Source organism: Melanostigma gelatinosum (assembly GCF_949748355.1).
Source record: "Melanostigma gelatinosum genome assembly, chromosome: 14".
Lineage (NCBI taxonomy): Eukaryota > Metazoa > Chordata > Actinopteri > Perciformes > Zoarcidae > Melanostigma > Melanostigma gelatinosum.
Genome location: NC_136647.1, coordinates 14,629,429 through 14,655,021, shown reverse-complemented (window position 1 = coordinate 14,655,021; position 25,593 = coordinate 14,629,429). Strand labels below are relative to the sequence as shown.

Below are 25,593 nucleotides of genomic sequence, written 5' to 3'. Positions count from 1 at the left end.
CCTTCATTCGAACCTTTACGAATATGAACTGCATTTGTGCTATCGTTAATGTTATTGTTTATGCCGATGCATGTGAGTACAGTATGCACGTTTCTGCATGCTTGACGCAGGCTGTTCTAGGTCACTGTAGACACACCTGCGCCTGCCTGCCTCTCTCTCTCTCTCTCTCTCTCTCTCTCTCTCTCTCTCTCTCTCTCTCACTCATGGGCCATGCAGCTCTGAAATCTCTTCTTGGAGCGCCGACCGGCTGATGCCAGCACTTCAGCTGCTTTGTTTGCGACCAAGCATCGCCAAACTAGAGCCATTACACTCCACTGCCCACCTCCCCTCCGCGCACTCCCCAACAGCACTGCTACACCATATGTCCTTGGTAAGGGAAAGACCCCAAGTCCCCCAGCTGAAGATGCTGAACGAACAAAAAAAATCCTCTTTCGCTCCATCTACCCCACTCAGTCTTTCTCTCCCCCGCACAAACACATGCAGAGGGATTTTATCATGTCTTCATGCTAGATAGATCGATCGATCACTGATGCATTGTAGAGGTTGTTGTGGAAGGTCTGTGCTCTGCTATTTGCCAGTTGTTGTTTTTGTTTTCTCAGAAATCTCAGGATTTGAGGATATCAGATTTTCCAAAGTGCTCCAAAGGCACCGCCGTATTGTGAACTGTCAACTACAAGAGCATGTCATCCAAAAATCAAAGACGCGGAACTAAATAGAGCACAAATGAATTGAACTTGTCACGTCCAGCCATGACTTCATTCTGTGCTGGTCTCTTCTCATGCCACTGCATCATTTACTTGACTCAGACTTCGAGATGGGAAAGCCTTGCTATGACTCACATCTTGGAGAAAAACAAATAAACGTATGGTTCTTTATTGTCTCGGCGTGTGTCTACTCTCTTTTCTTGTTTCTTTTCATGAAGATGTACGCGTGTTATGTGTGTGCGTGAACATGTAAATTACACTCCGTGTATCTGTTGGAGGGAGTCCATCCCATTTCCACACCACCTTTCCATAGATCTGATGAATGCAGCATTCAATGTCACAGCAAAGTATTACACAGCGCTCATCTCTCCTGAGAGCGAGAGGGATCACAGGGGGCTGTAATGGAGGATGGGGGAAATGAACAGAATGAGGATAGAAAGAGATGATGAGGAGGGGGATTACGGGACGGGCATGAGGGTTGGATCAGGGTGAAATTGGTGTTTTGTCATCTCCAATACAGTAAAATGGAAAAAGGGGAGGGGATGGATGGGGGGATGGGGTGGAAGCAGAGACACAATCCCCCTGTAAACCTCCTGGAAGTATATGGGCTGGATAATGTGTGACATAGAGAGAGAGAGAGAGAGAGAGAGAGAGAGAGAGAGGAAAGAGAGGAAGAGAGCATTTAAAGAGTACGGGGAAAGCTCCCAGACTGGAACAAAGGATTGCAGTGGAGAGACAGGGCAAAAGGCACGGTTTCCCTGCCACATAAGGCAGGAACAGACACAGCAGTACGGTGGGAGGCATTCTTGCAAGCATAAGTAAAGCAGCGATCAGGGTAGCAATCCAAGCATATTTACTAGAGGAGCGAGGGAGGGAGGGAGAGGAGAGAGAGCAGATCTATGAGAAGAGAGGGGGGGGGGGTGTTGCATGCTCACAGAGTGTGACAGAGATAGAGCGATTCCATGAGCGAGGAAAGGAACACAGAGAAAGAGAGGGAGAGCACAAAGCAGAGATGGGGACAGAACACTGAGACTAGTTTGCGAGACTGAGAGCTGCACACAAGCTTGAGCAAAGGAGGGGAAGGAGGAAGAGAGAGAGAGGAGGTTGAAGGAGAGCAGGAGGAGGGGGGAGAGAGGGATCCAGGACGATGGAGCCCAGCAGTTGGCTTCTCAGGAGAGCTTTTTCATCCCCGCTCTCTGCAGCAGACATGACTCTGGGCATTGGACTGTGCTGAAATTAGCCAGGGGGACAACACAGGACAGCAGGTCTGCAGCACACTGCCTCGGTTCAGCCTCACTGGATGCAGCAAGGCAGCTGATTTATTACTGAGGTGCTGGGTGGCAGTGTGTTTGCGCGTGCGGCTCTGAGAGAGAGAGAGAGAGAGAGAGAGTGTGTGTGTGTGTGTGTGTGTGTGTGTGTGTGTGTGTGTGTGCGTATGCAGGTTTTTTATGGGTCCTTGTAGCGCTCTGAGCCGTGGGAGCGACCATTCCTCCAGCCCGTAAAATGACATTCAGCAGGCAGCAGCTTTGTGTGCTGTAGTGGATCTGCGGTCCTCAGTAGGAAGTGGGAGAGAGTGGGATTTTCAGAGCTGTCATCGAGTGTGCGCGCGCGCGTGTGTTTACAGTGCTGTTCGCTTGAGGTGAGCCAAGGAGGATCAGCTACATGCGGTGTGTGCGTGCGTTTGGGTTGTAGCAAGGGTGCAGCAAAGGCAAAGATCCTACACAATGCAAGGACGAGCGCAGAGCGGCTCTGATGGCACGGAGCGCAGGTAAAGCGCAAGGAGTGCCCTGGGGGTAAGGTGGGGGACGAAGGCAGGGGACAGGGGAGGAAGAGGCAGAGGGGGACGGAGCGAGGCAAGTGGAAAAGAGAGGGTGATCATGGCTGTCACACAGTGAGCTATAGCATATGCCGTAGCGCAGAGCAGAGTGGTGCGGCAGGGGGAGGACAAGCATCGCTGCACAGGGGAGGGGGGGGAGAAGGGGAGAAGGGGGAGAGACTGAGGGAGAGAGGAGGGGGGAGGCAATCAGCTCAGCACCTCTCCTCCGCCAGGAGGAGAAGCACAGCGGGACGGGCCCAGGAGAAGACGCTCACTCTCTGTGTGTTATACACAGTCAAAGACGCGCTGGTGTAGAGGTCAAAAAGGGAGCTGCTGCTTGGGACCGGGTTGGGTGTACCCCCAACCGCTGGCCGGCAGTGTCCACGAGAGCACAGTCCGGTGTCCTGGGAGGAAGAGGAGGAGGAAGAAGAAGGAGTCCGCTGGAGAAAGAGGGGTCAGCTCCCCAAGTCCCGTTTCTTCTGAGAGCCCTGCAACCTTTCCATCACCATGGGGGAATGGACCATTTTGGAGAGGCTGCTGGAGGCCGCTGTCCAGCAGCACTCTACCATGATTGGAAGGTAAGACTGTAAAGGTTTTAATTTCTGGTTTTGTTTAAATTGATGAGCTGGGTGCTTTTATGTAAACTATGTGTTATTCTGTATCAGTTGATGACCCCCCCCCCCCTCCCTCCCTCAGGCTTGTCCCAGTGTTCTCCTCTGTTCTACAGTCCCCCACAGTCATCACTGCCTCCCCCGTCCTTTCCTTCTCAATGCTCTCCTCACCCGTGTCCTCCACAGCCATCACTAGTTGAGGGATAAACTTATTGAGCATGATCAATAGCAGGCTTTACTGGGCATTACGGTTAATTCAGAGAGGTTCCTGTCTTATTAGCCTTGATAGATAACGCTTGATGCTTTGGCCACAGACCAATAAGGAGGAGAGGGGAGTGGGAGTGAGATGAGAGCACAGGTGCGGAAGATGAAAGGATGGTGAGCAAGCAGGTGTGGAAAGGAAAATCAAAGGGGGAGTAAATGGCTCTAAACTCTGTGTGAACTTGAGACAAAAAAAACCAAGTTCATTCAATTTGTCCTTATCAGCAGACACTTTACTTGCATCATAGTGAAAGTCTGATTTGATCTTTTCTCATATCTGGCGTGAGAATGGTTTTGTGGTGGAGGGTTGAACAGATGAGCTTTTAGTTTGATTAGCAGTGGAGACATGCCGTGGAGACATGCTGTAAAATCTGTGTGAAAAAAATGAGCTCCACATCATCTCTGTGTGATTAATTAAAAGCAAAAGTGGAATTTTCCCACCCATTAAGCACAATCCAAATGTCACGCTGGGATGCTCATTGGGAAAAGTATGTCAAAGTGAAACCTGCATGTATGGATTTGTAATCCAAAAATTGCTTTTCAAAAAAAGAAAAAGAAACAACAACGCCAGATTAAGAATTTGTCTGCACTGCTGGGCTCATTAACCCAGACCTCAGGTAGTCCTCAACAAGGGCATGGCCTAATCTTCTCTCTGCTCCAGTGGATTTTGTGCGTGTGTGTGTGTGTTGCTGTGTGTGCAAGTTAAAGGAGTGAAAATTGGCTCATGCCTTTATTGACTACAAGCACTGTGTGCACAGAGCCATTAGACTTTATCCTTCAAAATCAGTGACTTTGTAACTGCATCAGAGCAACAGAGATGATGTGAGCCGCATTATTGCAAAACTTCTGATGATCAGGGATCTGAAACCATGTGCGATGGAGATTTTCCTTCCAATCAAACACTACACCAAGTCATTTCAGTGAGTTCTTCCTCTGTGGTTGAAAGTGCCGTAAACGATGAAATCACCTGGTCTAGTCCTTAGACGGAATGAAAACCTGCATATAATAGAGCATGTTGACTTGATTTAAAGATGCATTAAGAAATATTTTGTGGCATTAATTATACGACTCCCTCCTGCTTATGGGATTGGTAGTATTGCCGGTATCACTGAGAATCTGAGCTATCAGCCATTTTCAGCTCATTGTTTTGGTGTCCAGAGCGACAAAAACCAAAACAATGTCTGTTCGTATGCGACCGTGGGCCACTGCTCCCAACCCAGAAGCTAAAACAAGCTAATTGTTTGCTAACTGTACAGCGCGAAATGGCAAAGAGCCGAAGTAACTGGTGAAGAAACTTGAACATTTAAGAAGCCTAAAGAGAGTCAGATATATTACTCATGCGCTGGAGGACCAAGCAAGGGCTAAATGCCAGTGAATATTGGAATTACATTCAACAGGTGGCCAGAAAAAGGAGACCAAAGGGATGTCCGTGTTGCTCTGTTTCTGCTGGATTTGTAAGTAGGCAACTGTTTGCTAACATGTTAGCCATAACAACTTCATAAGCTAATTGCTAACTGTTGTGAACTTGTTCTGGAGTCTTTCCGCCCCCTAGTGGTCAAAAATTACTTAATGCAGCTTTAAAATCCAGTCCTGGCAGCTGAATCAATAATACCCTGTGAGCACAGGGTCATCATTGGATGATTCAATGACTGTAAGCCACCTACAGTTTATTTTTCAGAGGCACAGAGGCAACTCTCAATTTGTCTGCTACCTCTTTCAAAAGTCAAATGAATACTCTGAAGATGTAATGGCGTCCTCTTACATATGCATCATTTGAGCTATTTGGTGATCATGCACTTCACTGGCTGAACATTAAAAAGGGTTTCCCTGAATACCTCAAACACATTTAGTCTTTTAGAATAGTTCCTTCTGCACCAGCTTTTGTTCTTCATTTGAATCTAGATTAAACTGTGAAAACCTCCAAGCTGACATCAGATTGTTGGAATGACATTATGAAGCAGTAAAATAATTTCCTCATACAGTCAGTAGTTTGTGTGATGCCCAGGACACCAGCTATTTGCTCCTGTGCTGAATATAGTGAAATGCTCTGTAAATGATCCCTTTGTGTTTTGGCTTCCCTCAGACTGTGTTTGTCCTACAAGGCTCTCTAGTTGACCCTAGGGCATTAGCTGTAATATTAGCCGCTTTCCAATGAGGTTCCCTCTCTCTACTCTGCTTGTCTATGCTATACGAGTCAAGAAACATTGTCTTTGGAATCACTTTGTACAGTATTTTGTGAGTATCTCAGGCTGTAGATCCCTTAACTTGTTTTTTATCGTCAAGCATATTTTAACGTTGTCCCTTTAGCTTGTTTGCAAGATATTTCGCAAAATGTACTGGAGAGTTCTTATGCAGTTTGGTTGACAGAGAGACCTCAGGTCGGGGTGTAGCAGTTATCATTAAGTGGGTTCTGGGTCTTGGCTTTTTTACCTGTAGACAGGCATTTTCAGACGTTAGACGTTCTTAGACAACCTAAGCAATAACACTAAAACTACTAAAGATAACGACTTGATTCCTAATCCTGAGCATGTGCCTGCATGGTCAGGAAATCAATTACACTTAACATTTAAATGATCCGAATGATGTCTTTGGATGTACCAGCAAGTTGGAGAATTGTTCACCACTCGCACAGTTTTGTGCTGTGAAGATGCCTCCTAGACTGTTAATGAGCAACTCCACACTAAATCAAGTGTGGAGTCAAAATTGTTGCACTGACCTCTATGGGTTGAAAGGTTCAAGTCTGTTGCACCACTGACCACACCCAACAGCCCAGTTGGGTGTGGTCAGGTGTGGTCCGCTTGTGAACACAACCAACTGTGATGTAGCGTTGCACTGTTGTGCACTGTGAAGTCCTGCACTTCACGGGGTGTGTGGCCGGAGCATGCAGCAACCGCTAGATGGCATCACGTCGATAGGATGTTCAGCCTGTGTGTAGTTTCTTTGAAAGAGTTTGCATGTGTGCGCTTGCAGTTCAGAGGATGCGGTTCCAAAGAGCAGAACAGTGATGTCTCCCCATGGCTGAAAAGTCTCCCCTGCATCAAAACTTTGGAACACGGTTGCATGTCGGTCATCTGTTTGAGTGCCAACCCTCTCTCTTGCAAGGCGAGGATGTAGTTCCACCATGAGACATCGTCAGATAGCATTGTTGGATGTCTAGACTGTCTGATCCAGCTACAATTAAGCTCCTTCTTAATTGTAGGTTTTAAGCTAACCTATGCCCTGGCATAGGACAGATAATTAGCCTAGGCTACATAACAGTGTTAAAAATAGAAATGGACCATCTCTACGCAGTGGCATAGGTTAGCTTAATCATGGTCTTTGAAACAGACAAATTGAGAGTTGCTTCTGTGCCTCTGACTAACCCACAGGTAGCTTGCATATTGTGACTCATTCAAAGATTAACGTGTTTGTATTGTGATTTCCATATGCCTGACTTCTAACCGGGCGATGTACAGCGTGTGCATGGATAACCGATGACTGTAATCATGATCACACAGTGAGAGAAATCATTGTCAAGGCTGCACTAACCTCATTGTCTAGCCCAAACTAAATCGACTGCATATACAGTGATCATGACCCTGGGCCTTTCAACATTAGATAACTTACAGTTCGGTATGGCTCATAAAATGTCTCAATGTCTCTCACTCAGAGTGTTAATTGAATAAAGTAATGGAAATTTCTTCTATTGACGGGCAGAGGTAAGCTGCCAACCGGTGAGGACCCAACCAGGACTAATGATATACTTGGTGTACATAGTAAAAACACAACCCCACAAAGAATTTCTGCACATATTCAATCATAATTTGTAGGGAAGCATACAGTACTCTTACTTGCATACTTTTTGCACATATTCTTTCAAATATTTCTTTGCAGAGACTGTGTGTTGACTGACTTTCAAAGCAGCATGTTGTTACCCAGCATACCTCACAAGACTTCTACAGACCAGACTTTTGTCACCAAAATGTATACATTGTTGATATGTTGATTTACTGACTGGCGCAGTTGTTTAAAATATAACACCAGCAGCCTTGATACTATTTGCAGTCGTGTAATCTGTCTCAAAATGTTGTTCACATAATTACTCATTCACACTTAGTACAGAAAACACTGTCAGGCAGAGGTTTGCTGGTATAGGTCTGGTGTAGCACTTTACAACAGAATCAGGAAGTATTGTTTCTACAATTAAAAATGTCACATTTGTCATTCATTCACTTTAACTTTCATACCATTTATTATTCTTATTTATCAGACCGGTATTTGAAAACCTTGAGATTTTACATTATCATGCACATAAGACATGTTTCATCCAGTCGGACAAACAACTGCTCGTACACTTACAAAAACAGAGACTTGTCCACGCAACGCTGCAAACGATTCAATGTTGACGGCCTTTGTCTCGTATGATGGTTGATCCCGTCCGACCAGGTAGACCGTTTTCTCCATGTGAGATATCGCTTTCTTTAGATAGTTACAAACATTTTAATTTACTTTCTCATACTGTCCTGTGTGTAAAAAATGAAAACATCTCCTATCTAAAATAAATATGTATTGTATACTTCTACTTAAAGGAAATGAAATGTACCGAACACATACGGAATATTAAATATGACATACTACATATTTTCTTTTACACATGTGGTGCTCAGGTGTTTTGCCGACCACAGGTGTGCTTGTATGCGTGTTCAACTGTGAGAGCGCGAAGCCTTTGGGTTTTGAGTTTTACACCTTGCAGGTTAGGAAGGAAGAAAGGAAGAGTGTTGATGCATCTTCCACCACACTGCAATGCTGTAGTGAGGTCAGTGCCAAAGACAAGCAGAGCGGAAAAAAAAGAGGCAGAGATAATGGAGGACTGGAGTGAGTGATCTAAGGATGATAAAATAAGAAGGGCTGCCGGATGGAAAAATAGAGGAGAGGATGTGAGCTGTAGAACAAAAAAGGATACAGGGGGGCATCCTTGGAGGTGGGGGGGGGGGGGGGTAGGAGACAGAGGAAGGAAGAGAAGTTTCCCCACTGCAGTGGTTCAATGCTGAGAATCTGTCAGAGCTCCTTCCTCTGGAGCTGCTGACTGACCCTGCTGCTGAGGAAACAGTCCGCACACACAAACTCAATATGTGTCCTCTGCAATGACGATGTCTTCTAAAAATACACAAGACCTTTTGTGTGTTTTAATTTAACATTCAGCTGAATGTAATGCTCCCACTGTAGCTCTCATAAGAGGTGAGGACGATGACATCCTGAAAGAAATTACATGCAATATTCACCGTCTATGCAAACACGGCAGTGCAGGTATATGTCTGAACAAACAACACCTTTAATAAGAGGCAAAAGCTCTCTGTTGTCAATAATGGAATGAACTCATGCATTTTGCATTCCATCATATGTATTTCATTTCAATCAGAATAATAGTTATTTTAGAAAATCGAGTTTTACATATATAATTTATGTACACTGTAAAAGAAATCTGTATCCATTTACCTTTTATTAGATTTTTTATCTATCTATTATTTAACATCTATCACTCCCCACTACTAGCAATATAAGTACTTCATCAAATCTTAATAAATGTTATGTGTCCCTTGTTGTAAGTTGCAACCGATTTCAAGTCATTCATTAAAAATGTATGAAGATTTGTCCAGCCTCTTAATGGAATGGACAGAGCGGTGTATAAAAAACCTTGAACTCTGTTCATGTGGTAAAAACAACAGCCCTAGAATAGACGCTCTTGAAAGGTTTGATGAAACCAAATATATCTGCATCCTTGTTTGCTTGCTCTAAAAACAAAATACATAGACGGTCTGCCTAAAAGTAGTTCCCTCCGGTAGTTTTCGTGCACGTACTTGTGCTCTCTCCACTTTGCCTAAATAGGTCAGGATATCGACAAGAATGAGGTCTCCTACTTTGAGACGGGCACCCTACTTCTTCTCCCAGAATAATTTGAGATGTAGGAATGCTCTGCTTTCATTGAGGGCATCGTCCTGTCGACTTCATGTGTCATTAATAATAAGCTTTCTGTAAAAGAAATCTATATTGCCTGGGAGGACTGTGTTGCAAAGCAAAACAATGGAAGCAATATTTCAGCGTTTAACAGGATTAGTAATCCATCATCGTTGGGCGAGGAGCGGGACTGTCTTTCAAATCAAACCGGTTCTCTGCACATCTAGAGTTGTCATTCGTTTATTTGTGCAGCAATCCGTGATGTTGAATGTTATTGATTACACTGTTCGACAGGGGGATTCCGCCAGTAAAGCTGAGCTCAGCGTTCATCCAGCACAGGCTATTATTCATTTCAGCAACATATTGATGGTGTGTGTTTCAGCTTCACCGGGCGTGTAATGCTTCCCTATACATAGCTTAAATGTTCTTTGTTTCAATTACATGTTTGAATTCCCTAACTAGGTTAGGACGGAATTTCATTAATTTGAATGGCCTGTGAGACTGTTTTTAGATTCCAAAACTCTCATAAACCAGAAGTACAGTACAATGTTTTGGGGCATGATTAATGGCTCTATTTTCAAGATCATGAAGGCAGCTACAAGTAGACCGTGCAGAGATACGATTTTAAATCTTTAAATAAATATGTATCCAACAAATACAGATATGAGTCTTAGAAATCTGACTGTGTGGTTAAGATATAATACAGTCAACATTTTTGAACTGCTGTGGGTTTGTTCTAATTAACAAGAAATAATCATTGTAGTCCAATGAACACCAATCCATGTATCAGAAAGTAAAATGCACTCTTTGATATAGACATGCTCTTAATTACGTCCAAATAAAAGTTGTTCTGAAAAATAAAGAGAATGTGAGGCAAACATATCGACTGCACATTTTCTGTAATTTTGTATTTCGAATGAAAACATATGTTTTAAGTTGCTGTAGCAGTTCATTAATTCAGAATGCATTTTTAATAACCACGAGTTCTCTTCACAATGATAGTACGCAGTAAGCTATTACATTTGGGAAGTGCAGTATCCTCAGGTGCCTGAATGTGCTTTTGCATCATCTTCTCTTTTTAGTGTGGTTCGTGTACTTTACATTTTCACTTGCAACCGAGTAGAAAGTTCTAGCAACGACTATCAGCAACAGCCAGGTTGCATCACGTTGGTAGAAATATGAATAATCTGCCAGAAAGTTGGAAAAAAACACAAGCAGGTGTTTGTGAGAGTTGGTGGCCGTAACCCTTTTTTACTTTTACCCTTCAGTCACAATGTCTTGATGTATTTTTGCAGTAACAACACAGCTTACCGTACATCTGATGACAGCTACATGTTGTCAAAATTACAATCAACCTTTTCATATTAGCGATGGATCAAAAATCTATATGCATAGTGTGAAAGGGGTTGTTTCCAGCGATGACACCGCAGACAATCATCACCCAACTGTGCAGGTCCCCATCTTCCAGCTCATGGTTTCGGTTTCACAGCCCACACTGTCCTCATCAACCTTGTGTCCAGCTGCAGGCAGCTGCTTTGTACACTTCAACAGCAGTGAAGTGAAAACACCTGACTGTGACATTGTGGTTGCCATGGTTAACTCTGCAGCAAAGATTACTTCCTCGTCAATTGTTCACATCAATGAAACCGCAACTGAAAGAGGGGAAATACATGATAAAATAAAATAAAGCCCAACAATTCAAACAGAACAAAACTTCAATTTCACCTGGGAAGCATTTTGTATTCCCATCGTCTATTGATCGGTTCAGGGGGACGATATAGGACTCCTATAGGGTCTGCAGCACATTTTCCAAGGAGCTGGAAAACATATCATTTCCCACAAAGTCTTCCATTCACTTGAATCATAAATTCATAACATCAATTCAGGCGTCTCCTTCTGTTTCCTCCTTTATTCCTGAAAAGCAGCTGGAAGTCATTTCCTTTCAGAGTTGTTGAATGAGCTGATGATAATTACATTTCTGCACATGTTGTGGCTCAAAGGAAGTTCCCATCTTGAAAAGACCTCTGTGATTTATGTGTAAAATAATAAATATCAGTGAGATGCCGACAGCATTTATAAAACCATTTATGTATCACACTCTCAGTAAAATGATCGCTGATAAGTATTTAGAGAAGATGACAGAAGTAAGTCAACCACCACACAAGTTTAGCTTCATATTAATGTATTCGTCACGCCGGCTCCCAGTGGCACCTCAGGCGGTCATGCAAGTCTGCCTGATACGTGTGGGCAACTATTAAAACAGTTTGAGAGGAACAGTAGATGAGGAGCGGGTGGGAAGAAATGTCTGCACTCCGATAATTAAGCTGCCTAATTTCTATGCCTGGTGAGGTCTTTATTCATTATGTGCTGCCATCAGCAATCAGTGGAGCTTATTATTGAGAGCATACGGGCGGGAAGAGTATTTTTACTCCGAGTCTCTCTACACATAACACTGCACTTAGCCAGTCCCTCAGAGGACTGCGCACTGTAGACAGAGTGTACCTATACCTGCAAATATACTTCATATGTTTGTTGACTCATATACTTTAAAGGCTCATTTATATTCCCAATATATATGTGTGTGTATGTGTGTGTTTGCCAATGCATCTGATGTTGCGCTCGAGGCAATTGTTGTCCCTTGAGGCTGGCGACAGCAGCTGCTGTATGAATGAACGTGTGTGTGTGTGTGTGTGTGTGTGTAAAAGCCTCTGGGAGAGACAGTGTCTGCATGTCCAGCCAACACACCAGCAGAAGAGCAGCTACTATTACACTACAATCTCACAGGTCAATCAGCTGCCTATGCACATCAGTTTACACAACATCGAAGTATCACATCATTGTCTTTACCTCCTCCTCTCGTCGTCCCTCTAGACATCGACGTTAGATTGTCTGTGAGCTCTGTTGATCTTTGCACTTCATGAAAATACCAGCTGTCACTGATGCAGGACAAGGAAGATTGAAAACGACATGTGAGCCCAATCCAGGAATACAGACTCGATTCATTTTATTCCAAATCTTATCAGAGCGCTTGCACAGTGTCAGGGATTTAGAAAGTCTCCAAAAATGTAATGATCGGTCTGAAAGGAGGTCTGAAAGGAGAGCGGGCTGAATGAGGCGATAAGTGGTGACGGAACCATGAGATAGATAGAGAATGCACTGTATTTCATCAACTCAGCCTTATCCTGATATTCTTCCCTCGGCTTTCAGATACTACAAAATATTTTTCATCGTTATGGTGGGTATTGAATATTCTGCAGGTCCAGGCTGTCCAGTGCCAATCTGCCCTAACGTACAGTATTGGCTCGTTATCCTGCAGCACTTAAAACACTGATGTTTGCAGATAACCTTCGTCCACTATTTTCTGCTAATGCAGCAATCTGCCCCGTGCTGATTATCCTGTTATCCAGCAGAAGTGTACACACACACACACACACACACACACACACACACACATGCAGACACGAACACACACACACAAGCTTGCAAACACACACTGCACTCAATACTTGCAATGTCTTGGAAATTTTAACGACATAAATCTGCCCAACACACAAAGTTTAGACGCAATATCTGCAGTACAGTACTTTAGAGAAGTTTTCTATCTCAGGAAAGTCCACAAGTACGTCTGAAAATCCTGACTGTTAAGGTGAATAAAGCTGCAGTGGTCACATGGCGTGAAATAAACCTATGGAAGGGGGATGCAACGGGGAGCCCGCCATGAACAGCTTGTTGTTGATCCCCACCGTCACAATTATTTACACATGGTTGCATAGAGAATTAGGAGTTATGTATTTATAATTACGATAGTGCCAGGTGTCCATGCGATGAGGTAAAACGTCTCTCCACTGGTATTCAGTGAAGAATGTCTCCACCTTTGAAGGCAACTTCCTGTAATAAACCTGAACGTTTTCGACTTAACAAGTTGATGAGGGGCATCCAGATGCGTTGTTACTTTTGGTTTATGTTTAATTTCGCAATGATTCCACAATGACTCCTGCAGACCGTCTCATTTATTGGGGAGACACAGGTTCACCGGCCCTCGATTAGAACGCCACACATCACTAGGTTGTGCCCAACACTGGTGTGTACACAGAGCGTGTTTTATTTATAGCAACTGAACTGTGTTTATATGTGTCGCGCCAAGCAGGGAAAACCAGTTGAAAGTTCTGATGTGCTGCTTTTAGACTTTCAATGCAAAAGGCACCAAAACGATAAAATCGCTTTACTTGTAAATAGACTGCATCATAGTTGCATGTCTTAAGTTAGGTTTTTCTGCTGTATTGGTGTGCATGAATAGAGAAACAATATTAAGGACCTTTAAATGTGTCATTTTTCTGGTATTTCTGGTCCCTGGTTGAGTATGTGCTGTGAAAGAGGATGCCATGCATGTGGAGTAAGTTAAAGACACTAAACAACAACAAGAATGTAGACATAAAAAGTCGGCAAAAATGAACCTCAATGGACCTGGACTCGGAGCAAGCCTCAGATACAGTGTTGAGTACATATAAGGATAGAGGATAGACAGTATAACATATAACAACATATCATCTACTGAAGTTCCATTACAACATCAGTAAATAAAAAATGCTCAGTCTGAATTTGTATTTGAGACACATTTGTTGTTGTTTTTTTACCACGAGAGACCTGTCCAGTCTGTGAGCTTGTGTCACTATACAGAGATGTGGACAGCAGGCAGACTTAGTGACATTTCGTTAATGCTGTTATGATGTAGTAATTATCACTGGCATGAGAAGAAGCAGACCTCGAATAGAAACAGACAGTGAATGCAGACGTTCTGCAAGCTGCCTTCTATCCTGTTATATCGTTTTAAATCAGCATCCAGAGCCGCATATTCTCACACTGACACTGAACATGAGTCGTATTTCCTAAACAAATATTTGCATATAAATGAGCGGTGTCGATCACAGATTTCTATCTCATTGAGCAGAATGCGTCAAAGGGCTCCTTGTGGTGCAGAGCACCATCAATATCAGCGCTTTGGTCAAATCTGCTGCTGTCAAACCCGCAGTGGAGGCAGATACATCGGCTCACAGCGGAGGATCACAAAGTGACTGAATGTAAATCACATACACGACCCGCATTTCACTTCTGAAAAGACCAAAGGTGCAGAGTAGCTTTATTCTGTTGTATTTCCGAGCATACTGGAAGTCAGTGTAGCGTACGGCTCACAGCTGCTCCGAGCACTGACGACCGAACATGTTTGCCATTTTGCACAAGTCACACACATGGCTGACTCTCCTTCTTTGTCTCTGCGTACTCATGTCTGTATTACACACACACACACACACACACACACACACACACAAAAACCACACACAGGCACGCTCTCGCAGGTGGAACAGGAACAGTCCTGCAGCGGCGCGCTGTTCTATTTTAGGTCTGTTTCACGCCATCACTTATTCCTCTGCTATACCCCTGAACCACTGGAAGACGTTTATTTTGTTCCCCTCCCCAAGAAAAAAATACATTTTTCTCCATCAGACCTTTAGTGTCTATACAACCCTTTTAACTCCTTACCTTTCACAAAGTCGCTGGTTGCTGTGGTAACTGGCCATGCAAAGCGGGTGTGGGAATGTTTGAGGCCTAATTAAATGCTATGGAGTCTCATTTGACAAAGACCAACTTTTGATGTACTTAAAAAAGCACAGGAATTGTTTGATGTCACATCACTTGAATTAAAGGCCAATGTCATACGTGCTATAGCCGCCATTAAACCCCAGTTGTTCGAACCCACCTGGGGCCAACTCCCATCTGTCTCTGTCCCTGCTGTTGCCTTGGGTGGCCCATCTTGTGCGTGGAAACAAGTGTGTTCTAAGTAATTGGCTCCGCCACGCAGGGAGCGTGCACATCCACTGCATTGTGGCATAAATACCAGGGAGCCCCGTGATGTGCAGGCTTTCCTCGCTCATTAGAAAGAGCTGACAGTGCAGCACTAAAGCCCCAGTCCTCCTCCGCAGTGCTCCTGCTGGATCGACACCAGAATATAACAGTACAGCACACCGGTCTCTCAGAGGCCTTGAAAAGCAGCCGCACTGCTCTCTAGATCCTCCTGCCCCTGGACACAGCTCTCTCTAACTGCAGCAATGCACTAATGAGCCTCATCGGGAAGTCCCCACCAGCTTCTAAGAAGATGCCACCTGTATGTTTCAGCACTATGCTGCTAATAATCAGCACTCTTACCATGTCACTGGAAGCAGGAGAAGCCTCGAAGAGATGTCAAAAAGAGGTTGTTAAAATGTGTTAAATAGCTTTGCAACGATGACGAGATTTGCGATGACAGCAGGAAATAATATCGGACAAATACTAACAATTCATTTTACGGCACTAGTCCTTATTTCCATGGATTGGTGAACGGCAATCCCTGTTTAAGCATATATGTGCAGTCACTCACACTGGTGCCCATGTGCGTGCTGTTCCATTTCTCAGCAGCGAAGATGAGTGTGACATCACCTTTACCTTCCGACGACCCCTCCTGTTTCAGTCTCTTATGATTAGTCAGCTCATGTGTGCACGCTGTCTAGAGTTCACCTCGACCATCCTAGTGTTGTTTGTCACGCCAGCTGTGCGATAACACAAGCACACACACACACACATTCATGCATGAACATACACATGAGCACACACAAAATGCACATAGTTTGGTCCGACAGCTTGCCTGAAAACTGTTTTCATTCTGTTGCCCTGAAATAGTTTTAGCGTACAACATAAACAAAGCAGCATCCAATCAGCATTCAGATTATGTTAAACCAAGACCTGCAGTCAATTTGAAATTGTCAGAATCATACCCAGATATTTCCTGAGCCTGTGCATTTGTTCCTCACTAACTGATATTGCCTGTCTCCCTTTCAACCCCTCCCCATCCTGCCCTTTCCTTCTCCTTCTGTCTCTCTGCAGGATCCTGCTGACAGTGGTGGTGATTTTCCGTATCCTAATAGTAGGCATAGTGGGGGAGAAGGTGTACGAGGACGAGCAAATCATGTTCATCTGTAACACCATGCAGCCCGGCTGCAACCAGGCTTGTTATGACAAGGCCTTCCCCATCTCGCACATCCGCTACTGGGTCTTTCAGATCATCCTGGTGTGCACGCCGAGCCTGTGCTTCATCACATATTCTGTTCACCAGTCTGCTAAAGCGCGTGACAGAAGCTACTCCCTCCTGCATCCTTACATGGATCACCACGGTCACGGTCACCACGGCCGCCATCATGACCATCACGCTCGCAAGCTTCACTCTCGCAACATCAACGGCATCCTGTTGCACCCCGACAGCAGTAAGGAGGATCATGACTGCCTGGAGGTCAAGGAGATCCCCAATGGACCCCGGGGGCTCCCTCAAACACACAAGAGTGCTAAAGTGCGACGGCAGGAAGGCATCTCCCGTTTCTATGTCATCCAGGTGGTGTTCCGTAACGCACTGGAGATCGGCTTCCTGGCTGGCCAGTACTTCCTGTACGGTTTCAATGTGCCAGGGATGTTTGAGTGTGATCGCTACCCATGCGTGAAGGAGGTGGAGTGTTACGTGTCTCGTCCCACGGAAAAGACCGTGTTTCTGGTCTTTATGTTTGCAGTGAGCGGCATTTGTGTGCTGCTCAACCTGGCTGAGCTCAACCACCTCGGCTGGAGGAAGATAAAGACGGCCATGCGAGGGGTGCAGGCCCGAAGGAAGTCCATCTGTGAAGTCCGCAAGAAGGATGTTTCACACCTGTCCCAGACCCCAAACCTGGGCAGGACCCAATCTAGTGAGTCAGCCTACGTCTGACAGAGGCTCCTCTGCCTGGGGGTTCGAGGACCTCTTACATTTTGGAGAAGAGCTTTTCCTAGGCCCAGGACCTCTGATCATTAGGGCACAAAAACCATCACTGCATTATTATTCAGGAGCACAGACGGACTCTGTGCAGTCGTGACAAAGCATCAATTCACCAAGTAGAGTCTTTGACACCTCATGAGGGCAGGACCACCCTCCTAACAAGGCTACTGTCTTGCTGTAACAAAGGTTACACAAAAAACTTTCATGATGCCTAGGTGACACTAGGTGCCTTCAAAGAACCCAACAGACAAAAATGAGCAATCACTAATAATATTAAAATACTGTAAAGATAGTCTGAGGTTGAGTCATTTGAAGTTCTTCATTATTTGCCTTTGCTGTAGGTCAGAAATAATCCCCTAATTTTCCAATTATGTGTGCATATGCAAAAAGCTTAAGCGTGTGCATGCATACGCATGTGAGTGGGGGAAAAAAAGCCAATGAAGTCTTAAGTCAGAAAATTCAATGCTAAGCTAATCTGAGCTTCTGAGAGAAAGATGATGTTATTTGTCACTGTCCATGACCTTCGAGTAAAGTCACTCGATGGACAAACAAGCACCTTTTTAATCATGTTGTAAGAAATGCCCACGGAGTGAAACACAAAAAAACAACAGCACTAAAGCTTTCAGCAGGAACTGGAACACAGTATTTGTTGTCGGTGTACCAGGCTTTTTTCTTAAAATACGCCACTCTTGTTCATATTCTTAGGTGCCAATCATACGACAGACTGACATTGCCTGGGAGCTGTTGTTCTAAGCGAGACACACGGTGCATTGAAGATGAGTTAGATTCACTTTTCAACACTGTGTCACGCACCACAATGCTTTCAATGCCTGCAAGGCACACTGTTTACTCCCAGAACCAACTGAGAACAGTCAAGAAAAGTGTGCCAGTGTTTCCACTTTGGCTCATTAAGCGTGATCGCTGTCTGAGGGGCTGAATGGAGTTATATCAAGAGTTTTTTTCAGTTAAACAGGAGAAAGTATTGTAGTCACAAATATTTTAACGTGTAACCTCAAGCTTTTTTTCACAAGCTGATTTGGTGCCATATTTCAAAGTATGTGTACGTGGATACAATGTAAGAATTACACTTAGCCTTTTTCCCTATGCGATGTAGTCGGCCTTCACTTGGATGAGGAACATGGGTTTGGGTGGTAATGAAGATTAATCATAGATTGCCAGCTTTAACAATATATATTATTATGCACCCTTTGTTAAGCCTCCGTCCTCTAATGGAGACTATATGTTCCGAAAAGCCCCCCCCCCCCCCCATGGACTTTGAAAAAGGCATGTTACCGAAGCATTAATAGAATGGATAGATTATGACATGTATCTTAAAAAAGAGACTGTTTTATTTATTTGCATCCTGCTCCTGTGAAATGTAATACTCAGCATGCATGAAGATGAAAACTATAAAGAGATATGAACATAGAATCCCATTTGCGGGAATATTGAAAGTGAATACCTGAAAGGCTCCAGAACTGCAGCAATAATAATATAAAGTATGTGAAAAAAATATGTGAATAAATTATTATGCAAACAGAGATTTTGGCTGTGCTGTGTTTAACAAATGGGTGGTGATTACTGTGAAAGGCTGCCATTTTACTTTTATCAGGATGTTGTGATTGTTTACACATACTAAAGGCATCTTAACACTACTCCTACTACACTAATACCACAGTGTGAAAATACTAAAAGTTCAAAATGCTGTTTAAGTATTTGTGCAGAGGTTTTATCAGCAAAATGTACTTAAATTATCATGCAGAAAAAAAAGTCTGTTTTAGAAGTTCATCATATGTTTTGTATATAAAATTTGAAGTAAAAGTACAATATTTCACACCAAGATGTTATGGAATAGAAGTATTACTGCAAGTAGCAGAAAATGCCAATACTCAGGTTAAAATGTACTTAAATACCAGCCCGGTCTCAATCCTTCGGAAGATGATTATGATTTGAGTTCCGACTCAAATACATTTTTTACAATACTCTTATTACTAAGTACTTTAAAAATACTCTTCGGTATATTTCCCAGGTCATCAAAAAACAACGATTTGGGTGCATCTACTGACACACAAGGCACCCTTTTGCGTCTGTATGAGACGCAGCAGGCTTTCAAGTATAACTCCAATGTAAACCCATCAGCTCAGGAAGTCAGGTGGCGCAGTATAAAGAGAGACTTGAGTAAATATACTTCTTTACCTTCCACCACTGCTGGTGTGGATGGCAGTGTGGTATTACTGTGACATAAAACATACAGTAGCTTTTCGAGCTGTACATAATGCATACACAACACAGAGTATATAATGCAGTGCTCTCAACTGCACCGATTCAAAAGCTACTTTAACATTTATTATTCAACGCTGAGAAATGATACATCTCTGAGATACATTTGTGCAGTCTCTGAGATTCTGTTGATACATTATAGATTCAACCTGTATTTCCTCGATATAAAACTCCTGACTAAAGTATATTTATAATGCAAGAACTTTCCAATGTGTAATTGCTCATTTTCACGAATAACTCCTATGTTTTTGCAGTGAAATTGGATATGTATTGGGTTTTTTTACAGTACAATGTGTTTAATACTCACACTGTTGTTTCTCAGAATCAGCGTGACTCATAGGCAGGTAAGCTATAAAAACAGAGCTGATAATTCCAGTAATGAGCGAGGATACCGGGGAAGAGAGGAGAGAAGTGTGGGGGCGGTGGACCTTTTAGCATTATTAAACCTTCAGGCGTCATGTGGCCGTGTCCTGGGGAACACTGAAAGCACAGTGGGACCAGAGGAAGAGGGACAAGGGTGATGATGATGATGGAGGACTGTGTTAATAAATATATACATTCACAGCAACACGCCCCCCCCCCCCCCCCCCAACAACAACAACAACACACACTCACACACACATAGTCAATAAATGCCGAAACAAAAGCATTTCTGAGGATGCAGCCAGGCCGGTTGCTGTGGTGACAGGGGCACAGTAATGATGTTAAGCACCACAGAGACTACAGAAACAGCACTGCACCATCTCTCGCTCCGCTGCAGCCTGAGACTCTTTCATGGAGAAAGTTAGACGCCTGCTGTTCTGTGCTTTATCTTGCAGCTGCAGCACAAGTGAAATACAGTAATTCCCTGCTACAAATACCTTCAGTTACAACTCTTTCAAAAATAATTTGGTGCAAAGTATTGAGCAGAAACTACAAAACCCTATAATAATACGCCCATAATATTACATGTACTGTTTGAATGAAAAATCCCCTTTCAGGTGCATCTTCAGATGGAGGACATGTGGTCAACACACCCTGGTCTTGGTCATGACTTGATCTCTGCTGAGGTGGTCTTGACTACCGCACTGATGTTTTCCACAGGAGTTAAAGTCTAGTTTTCCATATTAAAATGTGTATATTATTCTGTATAATAATTCTACATTCAACATTGATCATCTAGAGAAGTTTTTTTTTAATCCATCAGATGCAGTCGTACAGCCCAACGTAATTAAAGAAGACACTTTAATAGCTCCTGGCTCTCTCCGCCTTCAGTTTAACGAGAAGACATGATACACTGACGGTGTATTGTACTGAGTCAGTAATAGCCTGGTGGAACTAAAGCATAAAAATAGACGGTTAACTGCACCGTGTAATCACATGGTTAGCGGAGTTATACAGAGTTTTACAGTATAGTAGAGGTCTGACGTGCTGACTGTTAATGACAAAAAGAACAAATTAACAAAATGTAACAAGATGGAGGGGCAAGCTGGGCCAAACATAGGAGCCATATGCTGGCTTCAGCCCAAATCATTTCCACAACAGTGGATTCTGAGGTATATTTGACAGTCATAAGCTGTAAGATAACCATTGTTTCACCATTTTTGTTTTCTTAAATGTTCCTTCCTGCTCTTCACTAAAGTGACATTTTAAATGTATTCATGTGTGGGTATGCAGTGAATTTACACCCCATAACACTTTTGCATTTCTCAAAGCATGAAACACTGAAACATCAGTAAAACCAAAGGAATAGTTATGAGCTATACCACTTAATATATACCACTCCGTTAGATCTGCAAAAAAAACATCCAGGTTGCTACTCAAACCAGGAAGTGACTGGCTTGCTGAATGTTACTGACTGGTGTAAGGCGTTCAATGTAAATCCTTTTTTTCTGACCTTGACCTTAAAAAGAAATCCAAGAAAAATAAATATATTTTCTCTGTAAGGATGAGTCTGTGTCAGCAGATTGATTGGCATCGACAATCCATTCACAGGCGTTCACCTCTGCCTCCTCATCAAATTTTCATCCGCTCTGTGAGCTACTCTCCACAAATGATTCATTACTATCCCCCTGATAAGACAGCACTAAGCGAAAAATCATTTCATTATTCCTCTCCCCTGTTCCTTATATTTCCCCTCTCTGCCTCTTCATCCATTCATAAAGATGAAATTGGAGTTGGCTTATTCCTCTCTGGAGCCTGCTCCACTTCTAGCCTCCTAATGTCTCGGCCCATCAATTTGTGTCAGTCTCCATTCTGCTCTCTGCAGTGACTTGGTCTCCTTGCATGATAGCCCTGCTTGGCACAGTCTCTCTGCCCTTCCTCTCTCTCTCTGTCTCCATCTGGTCCTCTCCTCCTCCACCTGACTCATTCCTCGCTCTTTCCACTGCTTCCTCCACCTCCACATTTTACTCTGCCCTCCTGCCTTCTTCTGACCTTCTCTGTCCTCTTTCATGTAGGCCTGCTCCGGCTTTTCCACCTAGGTCTCACGTGAATGTCTTCCTTGTTTATATCTGTCAAAGCTGCTGAAGCTAAAGCACTGCAGGAAAACCATTATTCAGCCCCTTCTCCCTCCTCAACTGTCTTTGACCCCAATTCCTCCCTTTTCTGTCAACACAAATGCTTTTTTCTGCCTTTTTCAAAGAGAACGCTGACAAAAAAAAACAGGGACATTTTCTCAACAGCTCACCAGCTTTCATTATCTCCTTTTATAACTCTGCTGATGTCATCTCTCTCCCCAGTAATCCTGGAAATATGACATATGTGGAGCAGACAATATGCAAGTTTTGTCTGATGGTATTATTCAAAGCCTTCCAGATCAAGTCAAGACTATTACGCCATCTTACTGGATTAATTCATATTTGGGAACTTGTTGTATGGGGGATTTAGGGTATATCTCTAAAATACCCCTGACAATACACTCAGCACAAATCTGGCTCAAATGCGGATGTTCTGGTAATTTAGTTTCATGACATGGATGACAAACGGAGGTCTGTATGACTGATGTTCTAAGATCACTAGTTAATAGCAAGGCAAGGCAAGGCAAGTTTATTTGTATAGCACATTTCAACAACAAGGTAATTCAAAGTGCTTCACATGAAACCATTAAAAGCATAAAGGCAAAAGTAAAGGAGATTTAAAACATACATTGAAACAATAATCGATGTCTCCCTGAGACATTACGCTGCACGCACTCAACCATACACTGCCGCAATTCTGCAATTACTCGCACACAAACCACGTCTGGAAAAGATCTCTGCCGATCTGCGTTTTATAGTGTACGCCTTGCACAACGGGTGACCTCCTAGCTCCTATGCAGCATTATCGGTCCATACACACATCAAAATACTAATTTGATCTGATTTCAGCCATGATGTAAACAAGTAATTACCTGATTACTGTTGAAAGAAATCACACACACCATCTCCACATGTGAATTGCACTGTAGACCCTTTTTTTCTGCACAGCTGGTTCCCTTCTCATAGCATTATTGGAGGGGGGAGGTGCACAGCAGAAGATTAATATGAACATTTAGGGGTCACAGTTGAGAGGCTGAGTAACAGCAGAGTGAACATTGTGTTTAGTGGTGAGGTTCACGCTGAAACACAGCGCCCCCTAGAGGACCAAACTGCACACTACAGCCCTCGTGTGAGCAAAACGTATTAAAGCAAATCCCCCCCGCTGTGTAATCAGATTATCAGCATGTCGAGTGTGTCTTCACTACATCTGAAGTAATGCTGTTCGGAGTTTCACCAGGTTAAAACTACTGCAGTACTGAGCAAAAGACAGAAAGTAATTAAAGCTGCAAGCACTGAAGAAAAGTCAACATGTGCACGTTTAAAGAATCAGTCTGTTGTTAATCTTTATTTTTCTGATTCTTATTATTCTTACATGTTTCATTAGTTCTCCAGGCACCCACAAACCAACCATAGTGGTGAAATGAAAAATGGATTAGTTGATTAACAGTTGATTAATCAGCAACAACTGTGATTATCGTTTTTTAAGCAAAAATGTCAAAATAAATGGCAAGTTCTCCCATTTCTTTCTGTGATAGTGAACTCAATATCTGACTGATAAAAAAAACTGTTGAATAATTTGGAAAATGGGATCTTGGGCTTCAGGGAGTAACGACGAGCTTTTTTTTTTTTTTTTTTTACTATTTTCTGATACTTCATACACTGAACAATTAATTGTTTATTGAAGGTCTTATCGACCAGATACAACTGGACATGTGTGTTGAATTTCAAGTCAACATACGGGGAGAGGGGCGTGGCCTTTCAGAATTAAAATCAACTCTTTTTTCCCCTGTCCTGAATGCAGGCCAAAATTGGTAAGTTTTTGAGCATGATAAAGCCCCTTAAAGATCAATTAATTTGGCAAAAGAAGAAGAAATGCAACAGTTTCAACAGACATTGTCGGTGCTCGGGCCCTTATTCTATCTAGTGGCCTTCCGGCATAGATTGACAGACTGTAATTGGAAAGAAGGTTGTGAATAAATGAGGAATTTAAACAGATGTTCCCTGTTGTGTCTAACTGGTATTTTTTCCAAAAGGATCAGTACTGCAGGACCTCCTGTGGTCTTAATCTAGGCTTCTTTATTCATCTCTCATCTTCCCTTCTCCGACAGCTCACTGCTACTGATGAGCTGTGGCTGTGTGCATGAAGAGCTTATCCTGTACACTGGTTCAAAACATTGTCTGTTTCTTAATATAAAGAGCAAGATCCTTTCTTTATCATTTGTCCTGATGGTTCGCTTTTCCGTCCCACAAGACAAGACTGCAGGTTGTTAAATAACTGAAATAATAATAATTGCCGTTCAGACACACTACTCAGTATGTGGAGACCCAGTTTCAAGGACCAACGGTACACAATCACGTTAGCATTTAGTTTTAAGTTGGCAGTTGGCCACAGGAGCTTTTACAGAAATATGCAAGCATAATCAGGACTGCAGTCCCATGCCTAATAAAATGAGGCAATGCATTAACAAAGGTTAAAAGCATAAGCAGCATCCTTGGCTTGATACCAAAAATTAAGATTTAATGATTTTACCCTCTTGATAGTCATAGAGTCGGTAAAGCTTCAACTACAAAGTAAAACATGTGCATGTTGAACAATATTAGCCACATGATTTAAACTGAAGGACAAACCAAGTTCCCTTTGTTGTACAAATCACATTTTGTCATTTTTCTTTACTTGGAAAAACAAGCTATGTTAGCAGCTCTGTGAGCTACTAAATGCTAACAGTCTCCCAACAGTCTATGCATTCTGCAAATGACAATGCTAACATGCTGATAGCTAGCAGGTATATTCACTATGCTAGCCTGGAAAACTAAGTACAGTTGAGCAGGTATTTACCAAAGTATTGGACAAATTTAAAAAAATGTTCTTGGGATGACACCAAATGAAAGGTTACTACAAGTCATCCTGTGGGGGAACATTAATGTGTTTACCAAAAGTTGTTGAGGTATTTCAGTCTGGACCAAAGGGCTCTAATGTCTGTACATTCACTGTGCTGTCACACTGACAGATGCTGAATTCTTACTTTTGACCAAAGACAGCACACTCTACTTTGAGTATTTATAACTCTCTAAAAGTCAGAAACCACTCAGACACATTTTATGGAGCATCAAAAATTGTTTTGGGTTTTAGACCCAAAATAGGTTTTTACTTTAATTATTCAGACTGAAAACAACAAAAAGCTGCACCATGGTCGCCCTTGGTGCTCAGCTATTCTTCTCCATCTGTTTAGTTTCTTTGTGTAACAGCATACTATTTTACACCCCGATGACGTCACAGTGTTGCATCCGCCATGCAGCCCTTTTTCAATTAGCAGCTCTCAGCATGGGCATCAACACCCTGAAGTGTTTACTACCTAAATCTGTAAAATCAGTTCTCAGGACGAGGTTGATTCTAGAGGACGATGCGCGTGACATCTAAAATTGTCCTCTCGTTGAACATAATCACATTTATAAGTAGCAGTGTGGAATACAATGCTGCTTTTAGCTGTTTGCACCCTTGGAGTTAAATCGACACCACAGAGGAAGAGGTCGGCAGTGAGAGGATGTCTGCTCTCTGTCACCCTGAGCCACCAGATGTTGCTGAAGAGCAGAAACAGCATGTAGAGACTCACAGGAGGGCTGGTCTGCATCTGGAATTTTAAAAAGCGTAGTTCCTGCAAAG

General features: G+C 43.1%; 1 protein-coding gene across 1 annotated transcript; it reads left to right on the top strand.

Annotated features, from left to right (window-relative positions):
* Positions 1-3,027: 3,027 nt before the first annotated feature.
* On the top strand, positions 3,028-17,106 carry gjd1a (gap junction protein delta 1a; the record flags this gene model as incomplete). Its single annotated transcript, XM_079284072.1, has 2 exons — positions 3,028-3,098; positions 16,242-17,106. The coding sequence occupies 2 exons, from the start codon at positions 3,028-3,030 to the stop codon at positions 17,104-17,106; spliced, it is 936 nt and encodes a 311-aa protein (XP_079140198.1).
* Positions 17,107-25,593: the final 8,487 nt, after the last annotated feature.